At 38.7% G+C, this 21,664-nt stretch overlaps 1 protein-coding gene across 2 annotated transcripts; it reads right to left on the bottom strand.

Annotated features, from left to right (window-relative positions):
• Positions 1 to 241: 241 nt before the first annotated feature.
• LOC138839575 (checkpoint protein HUS1-like) lies at positions 242 to 20,818 on the bottom strand. 2 transcript variants are annotated; one of them, XM_070039142.1, is made up of 8 exons: positions 20,755 to 20,818; positions 19,461 to 19,588; positions 10,948 to 11,124; positions 9,985 to 10,092; positions 8,172 to 8,246; positions 6,494 to 6,593; positions 1,137 to 1,250; positions 242 to 392 (listed from the first exon to the last, which is right to left on the bottom strand). In XM_070039142.1, exons 1-8 carry the CDS (start codon positions 20,804 to 20,806, stop codon positions 310 to 312), a joined length of 837 nt encoding a protein of 278 aa, XP_069895243.1. In that variant the 5' UTR covers positions 20,807 to 20,818; the 3' UTR covers positions 242 to 309. The 2 variants fall into 2 exon arrangements, with proteins under 2 accessions (XP_069895243.1, XP_069895244.1); XM_070039143.1 differs by lacking the exon at positions 8,172 to 8,246.
• Positions 20,819 to 21,664: the final 846 nt, after the last annotated feature.

Raw genomic sequence — 21,664 nt, 5'->3', positions numbered from 1 at the left:
CTCCAGCAAAGTGATATCAATTCACACTAGAACCATCACAAATGAAAGTAAGATATGTAAAGGTCTAGGCTAGCTTTTTTTTCTCAATGCCATAAAAGGAGGACACCACAAAACAAAACCAAGAACTGAGTAACCTGGAACAAATTTTTATCCAACTGTTTCTTTAATTCATTTTCAGTGAAAACATTTTAATGGAGAAAGAAGCATGTGCAGAGCTCTTGGGACTATGAGGTTAGTGGAGAATGAAGAACACATCAGGGCACTGCCATCTCACAGATGGCTGCCCTCTAAAATCTTGTTGACATGCTGCTAGGGCAAGGCTGGGATGATGTACTTCAGCGAGAAATTTTCATGAAGAAATTCAAAATAAGCAATCCTGTTGGTCACAATATCTGCAAAAAATATCACTAATTACAGGCTATTACAACATGTATATTCGAACCCTTACCCATCCCAACTACTTTAAGCAGCCTGGATACATTCTTTGACAAGTGCCATTTTATGGGTCATTTCAGACCATACTTCTCAGCTATGCTCGCTGATGTCAGCTGCAGAGCCAGTCACATAGGTAGCACATTCAAATCCAGGCCAGTTTCCTGCAGGTCATGTGGCCTTCAGGGAAAAGACAATAGAGCCTTGGGAAGCTCAAGGGTAGTCAGTAGATGAAGATGCATGGCAGGTCTTGCCCTCAGAATAAGGACTATGATAGACTCCAGATACACCCATTAACAATCAAACTCAAAGTAAGAAACTCAAGCAGTGAGATCAAGTCATGAGGACAATGAAAGGAAAAAGGAACAAGAGTAGAAGCTCAGACCTAAGCAAAACTATCTGCTTGAAAGTAAGAATGCAGAATCTCTGCAGAAGAGCCTGCAATCACAATAAGAGGCGGCAGCTCACCCCACAAACAGGAGTAACTATGGGCTCTCATTCCCTTATCCTGTGCCTCAAGATTCCTTACCACTATGTCTAGCCACTTCTAAGTACAGAAAACTTAAAAATCCTGGCAGCTCAAGAAAGCTGGAGTACATTTAACAGCTTAGTTTGCACATTTATGAGACTGAATGGAACATTCAACTTAATGACAACTAATGTATCTGATATAGCAATAAAAGAATTAACATAAACAAACTCACGGACTACAGCCCTTGTAGGATTCCCTCGAATTCCTGTAATTAAGTGAAGGACCTGCTTGATATCTGTATGCACTATAGCCATCTCTTCTGGGTCTTTGTCTTCAGAGTCATTTTCTAAATGACACAAAATATTTTAAGCATCTCTTTGGATGTAACAGGAACACTAGATTAACAACACACATTTACCTAAATCAATGATTGATCTTACTTGTACTTTCAACAGCCCCAGAAAATTTGCAGCTTCTAAATGTCATCACTCACTAAACACACATTTATTATATCCTAGGTAATTAAAATGGCATGATAATTTTTAATGAATCATTAATTACTGGGAGTTGAAATGGGACTCAGATTTTTCTTTAGGTCAAAGAAAAATGAATTTGGTAATCCTTGTTGCTTTAAATGCTAGCGTGCACATGACTAATTCATGACTTCTCACTACTCTTGAGAAGAGACAAAAAAGAAACTGGCCTTTCAACTTCTGGAAAAGAAATAAAATAAAGTCCCACTTTGTGCTTTTAAAAATATTTTTATTATCTTTCACTAGTTGTACATGAGTTGTCATTAAACAAAGAAGTTTATGAGTACTATGTAACTTTGAATGCCTCCAAAATTACTGACTTCATTCATATCAGAGCTTTAATCAAATAGATTCACAAGGATCCTTCACTATCCAGTAAAACTCCCTTGAACGGTTATGTTCCCATTTGTGTCCATATGAAAATACACTTGAAGTCACACTCTGAATTTGACCCATATAATTTATCAAGGTAAACAGAAATATCACAAAATTGTTTTCTCAATACTGATGCATATTTTTAATTTTTAAAATTATCATTAAATAATTGTACAAAGGCCGTGTGCTGATGCCTCACACCTATAATCCTAGGTACTCAGGAGACTGAGATCCGAGGATTGCAGTTCAAAGACAGCTTGGGCAGGAAAGTCCATGAGACTCTTATCTCCAATAAACCACCAGAAAACCGGAAGTGGCACTATGGCTTAAGTGGTAGAGCGCACGCCTTGAGCTGAGGAGCTGAGGGACAGTGCTTAAGCCTAGAGTTCAAACCCCACGACCGACAAAAAAGTTGTTATTATAAAGGGTTTTCATTTAGCGTATTAGTTTATGAATAAATCTAGATCAATGTCATTCCTTTCAACATTCTCACCCATCCCTCCCCTACTGACCTCTTCTCTCCCTCTTCTTAATTTTGTAGGATATACCTTGGATTTTTGTCCACATTATCCCCTTCTTCTCTTCGTTCCTCTACCCTTTCCCCTTGACCCCATCCCATCCCTTTCCAGCACCCTCTTCCTGGTATTTTATTTTGCTGAACTTCAATTGTGACCTTCTAAGGATTTACACTATTTGAGATCTCATTTGACTCTTATATCTCAGTTTGTACATCTGTTTACACTTGGATAAAACACAACATATTTACTTATGAGTTTGTAAGCTAAATCTAGCTTCCACTTATAAGGGAAATATGGATCTTTTGTCTTTCTGAAACTGACTTACTCCATTTAACCTAATTTTTCCAAGCCTTTCCATTATGGACTCTGCCAGCTTCCCTGCTTCAGCATGTGACTCTATGCCCATCTGAAATTAATACACTTCAAATGTTCTGATTGCTTCTCTCTCCCTGCTGACTGAACTGAAACATAGGTTTTTTAAATTTACTGTATTGTTATTATAGAGGTGATGTATAGAGGAGTTACATTTACGTGAGTCAGGTAATGAGTATACTACCTTTCATACTGTATCATCTGTTCCGTCATTCTCTCCCAGTCCCTCCCTCCAGTTTCCACCCACAAGATGTACAGTTCACTTTCATCAGTGTACAGTTGCTCCACTGATGCACATTTTACCCTTTCCCTCGAGTTCTGTGCTCTTCCTCCCACCTTCCTGAAGACATACACATGAATATACATGGCAGAGAAGACAGAATCACCAAAAAATAAAAGAAAAAATAAGTCTTTTGTTTCCATATCCTGGAGTTCTTTATAATCTTTGAGAGGAAAAATATGAGCAAGTGTCTCTACTTCTTCATTTATACAAGCTAATCTAAATTTGGAGATTTTTAAAATTTTTATTTATTATTTTATTGTGAAAATACTGCACAGAGGGGTTACAATTACATGGGCAAGATAATGAGTATATTTCTTATCAAGCATTGTAGCCTCCTCCTTTGTTTCCCCTTCCCATCCCTTCCCATCCTCCCCCTCTCCCCCCATCCAATTCTCCCCGCCCCCCACCAAAGTTGTAAAGTTCATTTTCGACATAACAACTTGTACATCTCATTGTTGCAATGGGTCCACATGTATCCCTATTTAAACGACTTGTTTTTCCCCTTCCCCTCCACAAATTATACCGACATCAAATACAGTGAAAGCAGGGATTATACTGTGGCGGAGGGACATACAAAGAAACAAAGAAATAAATTTATAAATATGTTAGAAACAATCACATGAAAGAAAAAACATTTGAATACATATCTTAGGGTTCATTTCCCTAACATCACCTTATCTGTCCTTTTCTGCTTGACTCAGACATATACTAGATATTGCAAATAAGGGAAACCATGGGACCTATGTTTCTTTGGGCCTGGCTTACTTCACTTAATACAATTTTTTCCAAGCCTTTCCATTTCCTAACAAATGGGGCAATGTCATTCTTTCTGATGGAGGCATAGAATTCCATTGAGTATATATACTATATTTTCTTGATCCATTCATCTACTGAGGGGCATCTGGGTTGGTTCCATATCTTGGCTATAGTAAATAGTGCTGCAATAAACATAGTCGTGCTGGTAGCTTTAGTGTGGTCTTGTTTGTAAAATTTGGGTAAATGCCCAAAAGTGGGATTGCTGGGTCATAGGGGAACTCTATGTGGAGTCTTTTGAGGAACTTCCATACTACTTTCCAAAGTGGTTAAATGATGCTGGCAAAATTGGTTAACAACTTGTAGAAAACTAAAGCTAGATCCTTATATATCACCCTGCACCAGAATCAACTCCAAATGGATCAAAGACCTCAGAGTCAAAGCAGACACTCTGAAAACATTACAGGATGGAATAGGAGAAACCTTAGGTTTCCTTGGCGCAGGCTGAAATTTTCTTAATAGAGACCCAGAAACACAACAAATCAAAGAAAGGTTGGACAAATGGGATTGCATGAAGTTTCAGAGCTTCTGCATGGCAAAGGACATAGCTAGCAAGATCAATAGAAAGCCCACGGATTGAGAGAAGATCTTCACTAGCCATACAACGGACAAGGGTCTCATATCTAAAATATACTTGGAACTCAAAAAATTAAATCCCCCAACAGCAAATCCTCAAAGAAACAACTGCCCAATAAATAAGCGGGCTAAAGACCTAAAGAGAAACTTCTCTGAAGAAGAAAGAAGGATGGCCAATAGATGCATTAAGAAATGCTCAACCTCCCTAGCCATAAAAGAAATGCAAATCAAAACAACATTAAGATACCACCTCATCCCAGTTAGAATGGCAAAAATCAAGAACTCTAATAACAACAGATGCTGGAGGGGATGTAGACAGAAGGGAGCCTTACTTCATTGTTGGTGGGAGTGTAAACTTGTTCAGCCACTTTGGAAAGTAGTATGGAGGTTCCTCAAAAGACTCCACATAGAGCTCCCCAATGACCCAGCAATCCCACTTTTGGGCATTTACCCAAATGTTTACAAATAAGACCACACTAAAGCTACCAGCACAACTATGTTTATTGCAGCATTATTTACTATAGCTAAGATATAGAACCAACCCAGATGCCCCTCAGTAGATGAATGGATCAAGAAAATGTGGTATATATACACAATGGAATTCAATCCATCCATCAGAAAGAATGACATTGCCCCATTTGTTAAGAAATGGAAAGACTTGGAAAAATTATATTAAGTGAAGTAAGCTAAACCCAAAGAAACAGGTCCCATCGTTTCCCTTATTTGCAATATCTAGTATATGTCTGAGTCAAGCAGAAAAGGTCAGATAAGTTGATGTTAGGGAAATGATCCCTAAGATATGTATTCAGATGTTTTTTTTTTCTTTCATGCGATTGTTTCTAATGCATTTATAAGATTATTGCTTTGTTTCTTTGTATATCCCTCCCCCACAGTATAACCCCTGCTTTCACTGTAAAAAAAAATTAAATCCCCCAACAACAAATCCTCAAAGAAACTACTGCCTGATAAATAAGTTGGCTAAAGACTTAAAGAGAAACTTCTCTGAAGAGGAAAGAAGGATGGCCAATAGACACATGAAGAAATGTTCAACCTCCCTAGCCATAAAAGAAATGCAAATCAAAACAACATTGAGATACCACCTCACCCCAGTTAGAATGGCTAAAATCAAAAACTCTAATAACAACAGATGCTGGATGGGATGTGGACAGAAGGGAACCTTACTGCATTGTTGGTGGGAGTGTAACTTTGGAGATATTAAAGTGACTAAAAAAATTATATAAAGTGAAGTAAGCCAGGCCCAAAGAAATATAGGCCCATGGTTTCCCTTATTTTCAATACCTAGTATATGTCTGAGACAAACAAAAACCATCAGATAAGTTGATGTTAGGCGAAATGAACCCCAAGATCAGTACTTAATTTTTTTTGCTATTGTTTCTAACACATTTATAAGATGATTTCTTTGTTGCTTTGTATGTCCCTCCCTCACGGTATCACCCCTGTTTTCACTGTATTTGATGTCGGTATAATTTGTGAAGGGGGAGGGAAAAAACAAATTGCTTAAATAGGGATACATGTGGACCCATTGTAACAATGAGATGTACAAGACATTATGTCAAAAAACGAACTTTACAACTTTGGCACAGGGCGGGGTTGGCAGGGGAAGAAGGGATGGGATGGGAAGGGGAAACAAAGGAAGAGGCAACAATGCTTGATAAGAAATGTACTCATTACCTTGCTCATGTAATTGTAACCCCTTTGTATGGTATTTTCACAATTAAAAAATCTTAAAAAAATAAAAATTTAAAAATTTAAAAAATTTAAAAATTGAAAGAAATATGTCCATCCTGAATCCATTGTGAGAAACTGAAATTGTCCAGAACAGAATAAGAACTATAGAAACAGAAGGACTGGAAGGTCATTTAGCACAAGCTGAATTCTAGAAGAGACGAAGAATTCCTGTTAAGATCCATCAATAACCTAGTGTCTCAGGTCCTTGGCCTAGGGGGTACCTGTATTATTATGCCATACAGACAGGTAGTCAAAGCTCAGTTCCTTCCATGTTTCAAAATTTCATTTTTCTACATTAAATATACTCAATGTATTTGTTTCCTTAAAGTTAATTCATCATAAGCAAAACATACACCACAAGAAAGCTTACCTAATGGAGGATTTTCAAGATTCTTAAAATAAATGGTGACATTTAATGATTCACTTTCTATTTTCAGGTTCAATTCTCCATTTTGGTTTGCTTCAATAATCTACAATTAAGTGTTATAAAATAGTATTAGAATGTAGAAGGCAAAAAAAACCCAGAAAATCATTGAGCATAACCTTCCACAAGTCCAGATAAGAAGGTGGCACCCTCTGACAAAAAAGTCTGAAGACCATAGAGGGTACCAAGAGCTTCTAATTTCAACAAGATAGGGGAGATAAGTCCTAAGAGATGAGAACTCTGAATTATTCCATATACAACAAAGATAGAGAGCATGTCCACAGTGAAGAAGCTCAGTAGGAAATGAGAGGCTAGGAAGTAGAAGGCTCTTTACATTGAGGCTATGGGACAGATGACTGCTCTGTGGGAATAAGCAGAGAGATAAGGGTTCATGTAATCCACCAGGTACTGTTGTTGGCACTGAACAGGACAGAGAGTGGGAGTGGAGGGAAGAGTACACGAGGTGAATAGATAAAAGACTGAATCTCAAGAAGGGTCCATATGTCTTAAAATTTGGGGATTACATAGTATAAAAACATGGTGTTAGTCCCCATGTAAAATGAAATTACCTCCTAAAAGTTCTGAAAAACAGTAAGTAAAGAGTTGTGACTGAATCACACAAAAAGTTTACTCTGAAAACAATAGTAATGGAGGGCTGGGAATGTGGCTTAGTAGTAGAATGCTTGCCTAGCATGTATGAAGCCCTGGGTTCGATTCCTCAGTACCACATAAATAAAAAGTTGCTGGAAGTGGTGCTGTGGCCTTGAGCAATAGAAGCTCAGGGACAGTGCCCATTCCCTGAGTTCAAGCCCTAGGCCTGGCAAAAAAAAATATGAAAAAAGGAGCTATAGCTCACTGAAATGGTAGGAGGGACATGCATGGCCATTCATATAATTAATTCAGGAAAAATATAAGTACACATAAAATATGTAATATTCTCAGGCTAGGACTATGGCTCTGGATCATTGTCTTAGCATGTACAAGAGACAGGGTACAATCACCAGCACCAAACACACGTGGCAAAAAAAGAAAAAGAAAATAAAAAGGAAAAAAATGTAATATTCTGTCCAAAATATAAGGGAAAAACATTAGTACTGTTTAACATATCCTGAATTTATTAGTAGTACAAAAAAGAAGGATTAAGTACAAATAGAAAAGATTTTTCCAGTGAATAAGGGTTGAAACAGGTTTCTTCCAGCCACTGTAAATCAGCTTGGTCTGAACACCAGTCCAGGACCCCATAAAGATGGATTCAGGGAGAAGGTGAACATTACCATGGAGCATGGTATCTTTACTCACAGGAAAGCTGTCTCTCAGGACAAACAACCCATGCAAGCTAGACCTCAGTTAATGTTCGTTCCTAAATAAGTGGTAGCCAGGTGCCAGTGGCTCACGCCTGTAAACAAACCTAGCTTCTAAGGAGGCTGAGATCTGAGGATCACAGTTCAAAGCCATCATGGGCAGGAAAGTCCGTGAGACTCTTATCTCCAAGTAACCACCAGAAAACCGGAAGTGGCATATGGCTCTGGTGGTAGCGAGCTCGCCTTGATCTGAAGAGCATAGGGACAGTGCCCAAGCCCAGAGTTCAAGCCCCACAACCGAAAAAAATAAAGTGGTAACTTACAAGGTGATCCCCGACTGGTTTCAATTTTTTCACAAATTTCTTCATAATCTCCAAGGCTGGCAAATAAATGCTAACCTATAATAGCAATAAGGGAAATCACTAGTATTAAAAATATCAATATACTCTAGAAGTGACAATGAATGGCCAAGAATTCTGAAGTTCTAGTTTACTACTTTCATAATAAAGGTTTTGTTGGGTTGTTTAGTTTGTTGGTTGGGGTTTTGTTCATGCTGTTGTTTTAGTTTTGCTCCTGGGTACAGTTCCTGAACTTTTTTGTTGAAGGTTAACACTCTTCTACTTGAGCTACACATCTACGTTTAGCCTTTTTGTGGTTAACTGGTGATAAAAATCCTCATACACTTTCCTGCCCCAGATAGCTTTGAAAGGCCATCCTCAGGTATCAGCCTCCTGGGTAGGATATTAGGCCTGAGCCACAAGCATCAGATAAAATTTTTTAACATATAAAAAGTAACTGTGTCATTTCACTAACTTACAAATGTTCAATTATACTTAAGCAATTGCTACAGCACCCAAGCTCTCAGTTCAAGCCCCAGGATAAGCACACAAAAACAAAATCAAGTGCTTGCCCTTGGTTACCTAGGCAACCATATCCCCAAAGACATTCTTTTCATTCAGGAAGACCTACAGAATTTCAGCTAAGAGAGCTATACACAGGGACAGAGGAAATAAATCCTAATAATCTGCAGAAAGCCTTCCTCTCAGGTAGGTTAACATACAGGACTCAGGGCCATTTTTCACACTCAATAAGAAAATGCAGCAAGCAGTTACTGCAACTAACTTGGGGAATATGTTAGTAAAACTTTCATAAGATGCTAGCTTTCAATGCTGCTAATCATATATATATAAATATAAATATATACATATACATATATACATGTATGATATGAGGTTGAAATCTGAAGATCGCAGGTATAAGGCATCCCAGGAAAATCCAATACTTCTCTCCTGTAGAACAAGTGGCAGTTTGCCAGCCTTAAGCAAATAGAGCCCCAGTATCAGCACAAGAAAAAATGATGACTATTTATAAGTTAGTATAAACGTCTTCTACTGAAAATCACATAAGTGTTGTTTTTTTTTTTTTTTTTTTTTTTTTGTTGGCCGTGGGGCTTGAACTCTGGGCCTGGGCGCTGTCCCTCAGCTCTTCAGCTCAAGGCGAGCGCTCTACCACTTGAGCTACAGCGCCACTTCCGGTTTTCTGGTGGTTTATTGGAGATAGGAGTCTCACGGTCTCTCCTGCCCGGGCTGGCTTTGAACCGCGATCCTCAGATCTCAGCCTCCTGAGTAGCTAGGATTACAGGCGTGAGCCACCAGCGCCCGGCCACATAAGTGTTTTATTCACTGTATACTTTTAATTTCTTCTTAAGTGAATTGTGAACAAGAGTCAATGGACCCTTTAGCATCATCTTTATGTCCAGTAACCTGGATTTCTCTAAGTAAACATTTAACCCAAACTTGGTCATCATAGTGGTTTTCTATACACATCCTAGCATCAAGTCCTATGAATCCTAAATTGGTGCCTAAGCCCAAAAGTCCTAATAAACACCAGCTTACTGAGAAAGGTATTCCATTTTGTATGTGGCCAGATTATATATCAATGTTTAACGATGATTAAAATAAATAACAAAAGACGAGTATCCAGATTTCTTTTCCTAGAGTAGTTTTTAAAGATGAATACCACTTTCTTTTCAGAAATTACCCAGCTTTTCAATAAAATATTCTTCAAGACTACAAGTAGACAATTCATATCTTCCTATCAATGGTATTGAAAAACAGGACTGTAGGCTTCACTTACATTTGAATATGGAACTGTGAGCTCTTGCATTTCATTCCAAAAGTTTGTACGGATAAACTGTATGGGGAAGTATTCTGCTACTATGCGGCTCTTGCCAGAAAAAAATCGCTGCCAAAAAAGAATTAAAATATTTCATATACTAAATAGTGTAACAAATCAAACCAAACACCTAAGAGTAAAAAGTTTTAAATACCAAATCTAAGTGGAATGTTCTCAATTTGTTCACTCAGAATCCACTCAACCTATATAGAAATTCTTCTTGTTTTAGTTTGGGACCTAAGGAGCAGGCAAGTGTGGTAAATAAGGGAAAATGATCCAGAATGTTCCAGTGGGACAAAAGAATTAGCAATGAGACAAAACTATGTGCATCACCTACTAGAATCTTGAGGAAATCACAGTAGGAACCCGGCTGAATGAGAAAATGGCAGGTACACTGTGAGAGCAAGGGAGAACACTGTGACAAGTGGACACAGAAACTACAGATCCAGTTAGTCATGAGAAGATGGAATGAGAGAACAGTTTTTTGAGCAGAGAGGAGAATGGTGTGTATATATCTGTGAGATGGAAAAAGCAAATATACTATGCTGATGACCCCACAAACCAGGTTTGTGTACTAGAAAGGACAAACCAGGGGCATACAGAAGGCAAATGTGTTACTTTAACTGGATAGATAAAGGCAGATGAGGATGGAGAAAGAAACTTCAGAACTGCAAACAGAAATTTTTTTCTACTACTAAAAGAAATGTGATGTTTATGGTGTGTAAAGGCAACATGCAATATGAATATTGTATGATTGTATGATTTTAAAATAACATGGAGCAAGAACCAACTATAATAAATTGCATGTACCATATATTTAATTTTAAACATATCTATCAGTATAAATCCCAGGCTTAAAACTACTTATATTTCTTCCAGACAAAGACCATTTTAGGAAATTTCAGAAAACGTTCCTCTACTCACCAGTTTTACACAGACCTTGAGGCTCCCAGAGTGTTTATTAGACAACTTGACTTTCATGGCTTCTGCACGGTGTGCACTTTTCCAGGCTGAAGATACTTTTTCCAAACTTAGTTGTAAACTTATCTCATGATTTTCTACAGAGAGGCCCTCCATTTCAAATGTGCTGAAAAAGTTCTCCTATATGAAGAAAAGAAGCATCTGTAAAGTCTCAAGAGGCAGTGTGTAGGAGTCTGAAGGAAGATGGCAAAGGGGAAGCTGGGGGCTAAACAAGCTCTCGAATAGAAACCTGTTTTAGTGTTCCAGTGAAAAGTCCAGGGCTCAAGAGTCACACCAAGTATGCCATCATAGTATACAGAGTTTGTCCAGAGAGGAAAAATTCAGGCAGTCTGGTTAAGGAGACAGATCTGAGCACTTGCTGGTGTCTGTGGCAGTGACAGAGGCTGTTGTTGTGACTACCATATCAACAGAGAGAGCCATGGACAAAGGCACCAGAGGCTATGTGCAAGCAGATTCTACTCATCACCAGCAAGAACTGACAAGAACAAAATCTTCATCCTGCTGACCACAGACAGTCACAGACATGGACAGCCTGGAACCCAAGGGAAAGGCGTGAGTATCCACAAGATATATTCACTCCTTCACAGGAAGCAGTGGTAGGAAGGTAGCCACTCCCCTGACCACAGAGAAGAACTCCATCTTTGATACTGACAAAGACCAGGGCCAGAGAAATTAGCACTTAACTCGAGCCTTGGAAGAAGACAATAGGAGCCATTTAACATGCCACAAAAATCTGAACCTGACGTGCCAGGCTCAGCCAGGGGAAATTTGCCCTTCCAAGGCAGAGGCATCTCCACCCACAGAAGAGTGACATTCTTCACTGGATAAACAGAGTCAGAGGCTGCCCCTCCCAACTGCAGCATAGGCAGCAGACCTAGCATCAGGAGGAGTAAAAGAAAAACAATTGAAACTCAGTAAACATAAAGCCCAAGAATGGCTCCAGGATGGGCTATGTGAGTGTCTAAGGAGGTAGACGTTCAGGGAAAAGCTACTGATTGCTGACAGGCCTCAACCCTACCCACAACCTAGCCCCATCACAGCAACTCCAAGCTAGAGGAAACATCCATCTCCCTCTTTTGTGATACTCAAAGCAGACCTACCCTCGACAGAACTAGCCTGAGAAGAGGGTCATAAAGTCCCTGGTAAGGCAGAGCTACTTACTGCCTGCTCAAACAAACTAATTTAAGAAACAAATAAAGCCAGAGGATAACTAAACAACACAAGCAAACCAGAGACTCTACCAAGAGACTGGTTATGGACACAGGGGAGACACAAGATTCTCCCCTTCCCCCCAAAATCTAAGAACTCTTTTCTCTACATATTTTTTTTAAAAAATTTAAAATTGTTTTCTATTTTTTTCATCATTTTTATTTTAGTTTTTTTTTAATTCTCTTTTGCATTTTCCTTTTTGGTCTTTGTTGTTGTTGTTGTTGTTGTTTTGCTTTACTTAATTTCTGTTCTGTTCATCCCCAGAAATATATTTGTCTTCAATTATTAGACCTTATCCTTCATTGTGCACACACTTAATTCAGATATAGACTGCTCAATTCACAAACTCTCTGCCTTAACTCCTTTAATTGGAGTATTATTTCTTTATACTTATCTAATTTTAAGTGTTTCATTTATTCTTTTTTATTTTTTAATTTTTCATTTTTCCTCTTTATATCTCTCTTCCTTTCCTTCTATCCTTTCCCTCTCTGAATTTGGGTCTAGGTTAAATTCCCTCTCTCTTTTTCCCTTCCCACATTTTTCTAATCTTATTTTCTCCTCACAATTCTCCTTAAACCTATTAATTTCTGATCTGCTGACTCCTTTGACTTTCTTAGCCCATTGATCCATAGTTGTTTGTTGTTGAACTAGATTGTATCTGTACTCATTTAAACTGTGTCAAACAATCTTTGTAACTCTAGGGTTCTGGTTAATGCTTGCCTTAAAATAGTGTTCTAGCCCAGAACTGGTTTTACTTTCATACCTTAATGGGCAGAACAAGCCGGAGAAACACAAGAAAAATGGCAAGTCCAATTATCTTAATGCCCACTCATGATAATCAGGCAACAGAGCAGTTAATGTATAATCCAGAGGAGAGTTCCCAAAATGCTCTACAAATGCTATTAGTAAACATGCTGAATGAAAAGACTGAAAGCCTGCAAACATCTTGTGTGAGCATTATAGGAAAATGTGTGAGTGTGTTGAGATTAAGCAAAGATTAATACAGGAATTTCCTGAGCATGAGGACTCTAATCAAAGATTAATACAGGAATTGTTTGAGCAGGATGAGAATAGACAAAGATTAATAGAGACATTCATGGAATCCACAAACAGAAAGCTGGAGGAATCCAGGGAGGCCACAAAGGCTATGCTGAATTAAGTCCAACAGAAGGAAAAGGAGTCCATTGAAACTATAACCAATCAACTAAGGGATTGGAGAATGAACACTGAAAACCAAATTAAGTAGAAAAAGAAGTCCATACAAGATCTAAAACAAAGCTCAAACAAAGAACTTGAGGCCATCAAATCTGACAAATAGAAGGAAAGGAAATAAAAAAACAGTAGCAAGTCTTAACAGTAGGTTATATCATGCAGAAGATCGAATCTCTAAGATTGAAGACAGCCTAGACATTATAGAGAAAGAACAGACAAGTATTCAAGACAAAGCTGAGAAATATGATAGATCCATTCAACAGATAGAAATCAACATCAGAAAGCCTAATTTAAGGCTAATGGGTATAGAGAAGGGCCTAGAGAAAACAGTTAAAGGTCTAGGAAATTTTTTTAACAGGATCCTAGTAGAGAACTTCATAAAATTGCAAAAAGAGATGCCCATTCAGATACAAGAAGCCTTTAGAACTTCAAATAGACCAGACTAGAACAGGACATTACACCATCACATTCTAATCCACACAGGATCAAATGAGACCAAGGAAAGGATCCTTAAAATTGTCAGGAAGAAAAGATACATCACCTATAAAGGAAAACTAATCAGAATAACTTCATATTTCTCAGCAGAGACAATGAAACAAGAAGAGCCTAGAATTATATATGCCAGGTCTTAAACACAAACAACTATCAACCAAGAATACTGTAGCCAGCTAAAATGTCCTTCATAACAGAAGGACAAATAAAAACCTTCCACGGGAAAGAAAAATTGAAACAATATATCTCTACCAAACCAGTCCTACAAAAGATACTTAAAGATGTCTTACACATAGAAAACCAACCTGAGCAAGATAAAGGTGAAGAAACAGCACTAAAGCAGAGAATCCTAGAATCAAAAGAAGAACCCAATTGGCAAAGCCCCCAAGAAAGTGGATAACATGGCAGGAACTACCAAAAACCTCTCAATCCTAACTCTCAATATTAATGGGCTTAACTCTCCAATTAAGAGACAGATTCTCTAGTTGGATCAAGAAGCAAGATCCTTCTATCTGCTGCCTTCAAGTGACACAACTTGCCCACAAAACAAACAGATAAGTTGATGTTAGGTGAAATTAACCCCAAGATAAGTATTCAAATGTTTTTTCTTTCATGTGATTGTTTCTAACATATTTATAAGATGATTTCTTTGTTGCTTTGTATGTCCCGCCCCCACGATTGAACCCCTGCTTTCACTGTATTTAATGTTGGTATAACTTGTGGAGGGGAAGGGAAAAAAAATCGTTTAAATAGGGATACATGTGGACCCACTGCAACAATGAGATGTACAAGGCATTATGTCGAAAAATGAACTTTACAACTTTAGTTGGGGGGGGGTGTATAGAGGGGGACGGGTGGGGTAGATGGGAAGGGATAGGAAGAGGAAACAAAGGAGGAGGCAACAATGCGTGATAAGAAATGTACTCATTATCTTGCACATGTAATTGTAACTCCTCTGTATGGTATTTTCACAATAAAAGAGAGAAGAGAGAGAGAGAGAGAGAGAGAGAGAGAGAGAGAGAGAGAGAGAGAGAGAGAGAGAGAGAGAGAGAGAGAGAGAGAGAGAGAGAGAGAGAGAGAAACAAACATATTCTGAAACTGAAAGGCGGGAATGAAGTCTACCAAGCAAACGGCCCCCACAAACAGGCAGGAATTGCAATCCTAATATCAGATAAAACAGACTTCAAATAAAAATTAGCGAGAAGAGATAAAGAATCTCACTACATACTAATTAAGGATCAGTCCTTCAGGAGGACATTAAAATTCTAAATATCTATTCACCAAATAATGGAGCACCAAAATTAATCAAAGAAACACTTATTTCCCTAATATCTCACATAGATCCAAAGACATTAATTGTTGGGGATTTTATCACACCACTATCCCCACTGGATACATCAACCCAGCAAAAACTCAACAGAGAAGCCTTGGATCTAAACAATTTGATAGATCAACTAGACTGTACAGACATCTACCGAATATTTCACCCAGCAGCATCAGAATACATGTTCTTCTCAGCAACACACAGAACATTCTCCAAGATAGACCACATTTTAGATCACAAAGCAAATTTGTCTAAATTCAGAAATATTGAAATTATGCCCTGCATTCTCTCAAGGGAATAAATAAATAAAAATAAATAAATAAACCACAAGGGAATAAAATTAGAACTCAAACCAAAACCACCACAGAAAATCCTATAACATATGGAAGCTGAACAACACACTATTGAACTGCCAGTGGGTCATGGAAGACATTAGAAAGGAAATTCAAATGTTCATGATATTCAACAAAAATGAACACACAAATCACCAGCTTCTCTGGGACACAGCAAAGGCAGTACTCAGAGGCAAGTTTACAGCTCTGAGTTCCTACATCAACAAATTGGAGACATCTGAAACAAACAATTTAACGAGGCACCTGAAGCTCCATGAAAAAGAGCAGCAAGCTAAACCCCAATCCAGTAGATGGAAAGAAATAATTAAAATTAAATCAGAATCAAATGAATTAAGAGTCCGAAAAACATAGAAAGAATCAACAAAACAAAGAGCTGGACCTTCAAAAAATTAACAAAATTGACAGACCCTTAGCAAATCTTACCAGAAAAAGAAGAGAACACACCCAAAGAAACAAACTCAGAGATGAGAATGGCAACACCACAGAAACAACCGAGATTCAGAACATTATAAGGGAATACTTCTCAAACCTTTATGCTAATAAGTTTGAGAATCTGGAAGAAATGCACGACTTTCTAGCAAATATTGACATGCACAAACTAAATCAAGATGATTTAAACCAACTTAACAGACCCATATCAAGCATCAAAACAGAAACAGCAATAAGAGACCTCCCACCCAAGAAAAGCCCAGGAACAGATGGATTTACAGCTGAATTCTACAAGGCCTTCAAAGCAGAATTCACACCAATACTTCTCCAACTCTTCAATGAAACTGAAAGTGAAAGTTCACTAACAAACTATTTCTATGAATCTATTGTAATCCTCATCCCAATACCAGGCAGAAACTCATCAAAGAAAGAGAACTATAGACCCATTTCTTTGATGAACATGGATGCAAAAGTTCTCAACAAAATTTTGGCCAATTGACTTCAACAACTCATCAAAACAATCATACACCACGGTCAAACAGGATTCATTTTAGGGATGCAAAACTGGTTCAATATATGCAAATCAATTAATATAATTTATCACATCAACAAGAGCAGGGATAAGAACCACATGATTATCTCAATAGATACAGAAAAAGCATTTGTAAAGATCCAACATCCCTTTATGATGAAAGCTCTGGAGAGATTAGGAATCCGTGGAACATTCTTCAATATAATAAAGGCTTTGTAAGACAAACCTACAGCCAGCATTATACTTAATGGCGAAAAGCTAAAGCCATTTCTTCTAAACTCAGGAATGAGACAAGGATGTCCACTTTCTACTTCTCTTCAATTTAGTATTAGAATGCCTAGCTAGAGCAACAAGACAAGATGGGAACATAAAGGGAATACAAATAGGGAAAGATGATGTAAAACTCTCCCTCTTTGCAGATGGCATGATCTTTCTTTAAAGAAACCCATGGACTCTACTCCCAAGTTACATGAGTGGAATTGAAACTTTGGCAAATTAGTGGGATACAAAATTAACCCTCAAAAATCACCAGTTTTTCTGTATGCTAATAACAAGAAGAATGTGGCTGAAATCAGGAAAGCAACTTCTTTTGTAATAGCCTCACAAAAACTAAAATATCTAGGAGTTAACTAAAGAAGAGAAGGACGTGTACGATGAAAACTTTAAAAATTAGAAAAAGGAAATTAAAGCAGAACTAAAGAAGTGGAAAAACCTTCCTTGCTCCTGGATTGAGAGGATTAACATCATGAAAATGGCAATAGCGCCAAAGGCTCTCTATAAATTCAATGTGATACTTAACAACATTCCACCCTTATTCATCAATGAAATAGAAGAAGCAACGCAAAAACTCATATAGAACAATAAAAGACCCCAAATAGCAAGAACAATCCTTAGCAGAAAGAACAGTGCTGGAGGAATATCAATACCAAATTTCAAACTCTACTACAAAAAATAGTAATCAAAACAGCTTGGTAATGGCACAAGAACAGACCTGAGGACCAATGGAATAGAAATAAAGACCCAGAAATGAACCTACAGACCTATAGCCACTTAAATTTTAATAAGTGAGCTAAAAAAATAGAATGGAAGTTGGTTAAACACTTATATAAAACTAAAGCTAAATCCTTATATATCACCCTGCACCAGAATCAACTCCAAATTGGTCAAAGCAGACACCCGGAAAACATTATAGGAAGGAACAGCAGAAACTCTAGGGCTCCTTGGCACAGGCCAAATTTTTCTTAATAAAGACACAGAAATACAACAAATCAAAGAGAGGTTGGACAAATGGGATTGCATGGAACTGCAGAGCTTCTGCAAGGCAAAGGACATAGCTAATAAGATCAGTAGAAAGCCCACGGACTGGGAGAAGATCTTCACTAGCCATACAACAGACAAGGGTCTTATATCTGAAATATACTTAGAATTGAAAGAATTAAATTCCTCAACAACAAATCTTCAAAGAAACAACCGTCTAATACATAAGTGGGCTAAAGACTTAAAGAGAAACTTCTCTGAAGAGGAAATAAGAATGGACAATAGACACATGAAGAAATGCTCAACTTCTCTAGTCATAAAAGAAATGCAAATCAAAACAACATTGAGATTCCACCTCATCCCAGTTAGAATGGCTATAATTAAGGACTCTAATAACAACAGATGCTGGAGGGGATGTGGCCAAAAGAGAACCCTACTGCATTGTTGGTGTGAGTGTAAACTTGTTCAACTACTTTGGAAAGGAGAATGGAGGTTCCTCAGAAGACTCCACATAGAGCTCCCCTGTGACCCAGCAATCCCACTTTTGGGCATTTACCCAAATCACGAAGAACAAGTCTATAGTAAACTTACCAGCACAACTATGTTTGCTGCAGCATTATTTACCATAGCTAAGGTATGTAACCAACCCAGATGCTCCTCAGTAGATGAATGGATAAGGAAAATGTGATATATATATATATATATATATATATATATATATATATATATATATATATGCTTCCATCGGAAAGAATGACATTGCCCCATTTGTTAGGAAATGGAAAGACTTGGAAAAATTATACAAGTGAAGTAAACCAGGCCCAAATAAACATAGGTCCCTTGGTTTCCCTTATTTGCAATAACCAGTATATGTCTAGGACAAGCAGAAAAGGTTAAAAGCTATGTACATATGACCATATATAATGATATTAAGCAAAATGAACCCCAAGACAGGGACACAATTTGTTATCTCTTACTTCCTATTTTTAAATGTATTTATAATATATCATGGGTTTTTTTTGTTTCTTTTGTATGTTCTTCCCCCATGGTATAACCCCTGTTTTCAATGTATTTGATTCTGGTGCCCTGCAACTTCTTTTTTTTTTTTTTGGTCCAGTCGTGGAGCCTGAATTCTGGGCCTGGGCGCTGTCCCTCAGCTCTTCAGCTCAAGGCTAGAGCTCTACCACATGAGCCACAGCGCCACTTCTGGCTTTTTTCTTTTTGTTTATGTGGTGCTGAAGAATCGAGCGCATGGCCTCATGCATGCAAGGCAAGTGCTCTACCACTGAGCCACCTTCCCAGCCCCCCTGCAACTTCTATATACATTTTTTTTCTAATTTGGGAAGAGGAAGGGAATTTAAAAATACTGAAATTCGGATACAGGTTGACCCATTCTAACAATGAGATGTACAAGACACTATGTTGAAAACGAACTTTACAATGTCTGGTGGTGGAGGGAGGAGTCGGTTAGGTGGAGAGGGAAGGGATAGTAGGGGAAAAACACAGGAGGGGTAACAATGCTTGATAAGAAATGTACTCATTACCTTACTCAAGTAACTGTAACTCCTCTTTACAGTATTTTTACAATTAAAATTATATACATATAAAAAGAGAGGCAGTGTGTAGAGTGTTTGGGGTTCCTACTCACCTTTCTGCTCTCACACCACAAGCTCACTGTTCCACTTTCTGGGTTTCCAAAAAGAATGAAACTGAGTTTATCCGGGCAGATGTGGAGGATGCAGATTTTGGTGAGGTCCGCTAACATGTTAATGACTCCTATAACAATGAATAAAAGAAGAAATTATTTTCTCACCCCATCCCTATTGTCCAGGTATTGATATCTGGGCAAAACTAAAAGTGCAGCAAGATGCAATTTAGGATTATGTTAACTACTTTCTTCATGTTGCCATAATTCTATTGTCGAAGCAAACTTTGGAGGCTCCCAGCTGCTGCTATCACTCACTAAAAAGAAAATTAGGTGCACAGAATAACCATTACATTGAAACTATACAATTCATGACCATTACAGATTGCTGGATAAAGTCATTGCACAGCACTGAAAGATAGGTTTGTCGCTGACTGCAAAGGGATGTCTAAGAGAAGTAAAGATGTCTGCTGGTGTGGTGAGAGTATAAATCATGTAATGGGAGCAGGAGCAGGTCTTACCCAACCCTCTTGCCTGTAATTCCATTTTCTAGACAAACTTTTGAGGCTTGGAGCTCCTGCTATCACTCACTCATAGAAAATCAGGTGTGGGGAATAACCATTACTTTGACACTATACAATTCATGCCCATTATGGATTGCTAGATGTACGGCACAGCACTGAAAGATAGGTTTGCCACACTAACTGCAAACAGATGACTAGGAGAGATAAACATGTCCACTGATATAGTGAGAAAGAGATCACGTGATGGCAACCAAGTCTCAGAAACGTCGACAGGCAGTGGCCTTCATCTCTGCAATGCAGGGCCAGGTCTCACCACCCCACCTCCAGAGTTGCTCCTGCCCACCCTTGGCCTCCTTCACATCCTCCCCAGAAGTCGAGTTCCAGAAGTTTCCACAGGCAGTGGCCTTCATCTCCGCAATACAGAACCAGGTCTCACCCAGCCCCAGAGTTGCTCCCGCCCGCCCTTGGCCTTCTTCACATCTTCCCCAGAAATAGACTTCCAGAAACTTCCACAGGTATATGCTTCATCTCCGCAATGCAGGTCCAGGCCTCGCCCAGCCCTAAACCTGCCCCCCACCCACTCACTGCATCCTTCAGCTCTTCTCTAGGAATTAAGTTCCAGAAACTTCCCATAGGCCATGGCCTTGAGGCCCCCCAGTGCCCTACCAGGCCTCACCCACGCCAAATGCTGCTCTTGCCCTCCCTCAGGTCCTCCCCACTCCAGCTTCTGCCTCCTTCCGGCCTCCCTGGCTCCCACAGCCTTCCCAGTTCACCCAAAAAGTGATCCAGAGAATCCTGGTCCACAATCTCAGCCCGGAACCTCATGGCCACGCCTGCCCAAGCTCCACTATGCTGTGGCTTCGATCCCAGGTGACCGAGTGTCGGTTCCTCAGCGTCCCACCCGGAAACATTCCCACTCACAGAGGACAACTTCCGCCCAGATGTGTGGTCAGGCAGCGCGTGTGCTAGTTAAGCCAGGGGATAATGGGTCCTTATTCCCAATCTGCTCCGCCCCTGTTGAGCACAGTTTATGTATGTTTTGTTCGTTATGTTTTTGCAGTATTTGAGCATTGAAAAACACGCTTGTCTTCAACTCCACAGGCAGGGCTAGGGAAATGATTCTGGAAAGTCACATTCTGAAACAGCTTTACAAACTATTTCACAGTCTCAAAAACATCCAAATACAATGGGTCTTTATAAAAAAAATTATCCAAATATCTCTTAAATATATGTAAAGTAGAGCACTTTGAAATACCCTCTAGCCAGATTGATAGCCAGATAGTGTACCATATTGTTTAGTTTCAAAAATTGTGGGTATTGGTATATTTGGAACATATTACTAACTGGTTGTTCAAAGCAGTATGATACAAAACACTGACATGAAATGATAATTCTGCAACTATCATTCAATATGAGCTTTAAAAAACCTAATACAATTCTTACTAGCATAAATAAAGTGCTGAGCACCCTTGGTTGTAATCCGAGCTACTCAGGAAGCTATGATCTGAAGATCATAGTTAGAAAGGGCAGGAACGTGCATGAGGTTCTTAGCTCTATCCAAAAAAGCTGGAAGTGTAACTGGCACATGTGCCAGATTACTAGCCTTGAGCAGAAAGTCTCAGGGATAAAACTTAGGCCCTGAATTCAAACTCTACGACTGGCACATTCCCCCACCCACTCCCC

This window comes from Dipodomys merriami, unplaced genomic scaffold (assembly GCF_024711535.1).
Source record: "Dipodomys merriami isolate MVZ:Mamm:240054 unplaced genomic scaffold, mDipMer1.0.p SCAF_3, whole genome shotgun sequence".
Taxonomy (NCBI): Eukaryota; Metazoa; Chordata; class Mammalia; order Rodentia; family Heteromyidae; genus Dipodomys; species Dipodomys merriami.
This window is presented reverse-complemented; position numbering and strand designations above follow the sequence as displayed.

What these genes read in the sequence shown, in the direction of transcription:
- LOC138839575 (XM_070039142.1), bottom strand. Translation starts at nt 20,806, where the DNA reads ATGAGGTTCCGGGCTGAGATTGTGGACCAGGATTCTCTGGATCACTTT. An exon ending in TCACAGTTCCATATTCAAAT is followed by an intron (nt 8,247 to 9,984) that starts GTAAGTGAAGCC and finishes TTGCTATTATAG; the next exon opens with GTTAGCATTTATTTGCCAGC. An exon ending in TCCTACAAGGGCTGTAGTCC is followed by an intron (nt 393 to 1,136) that starts GTGAGTTTGTTT and finishes TATTTTTTGCAG; the next exon opens with ATATTGTGACCAACAGGATT.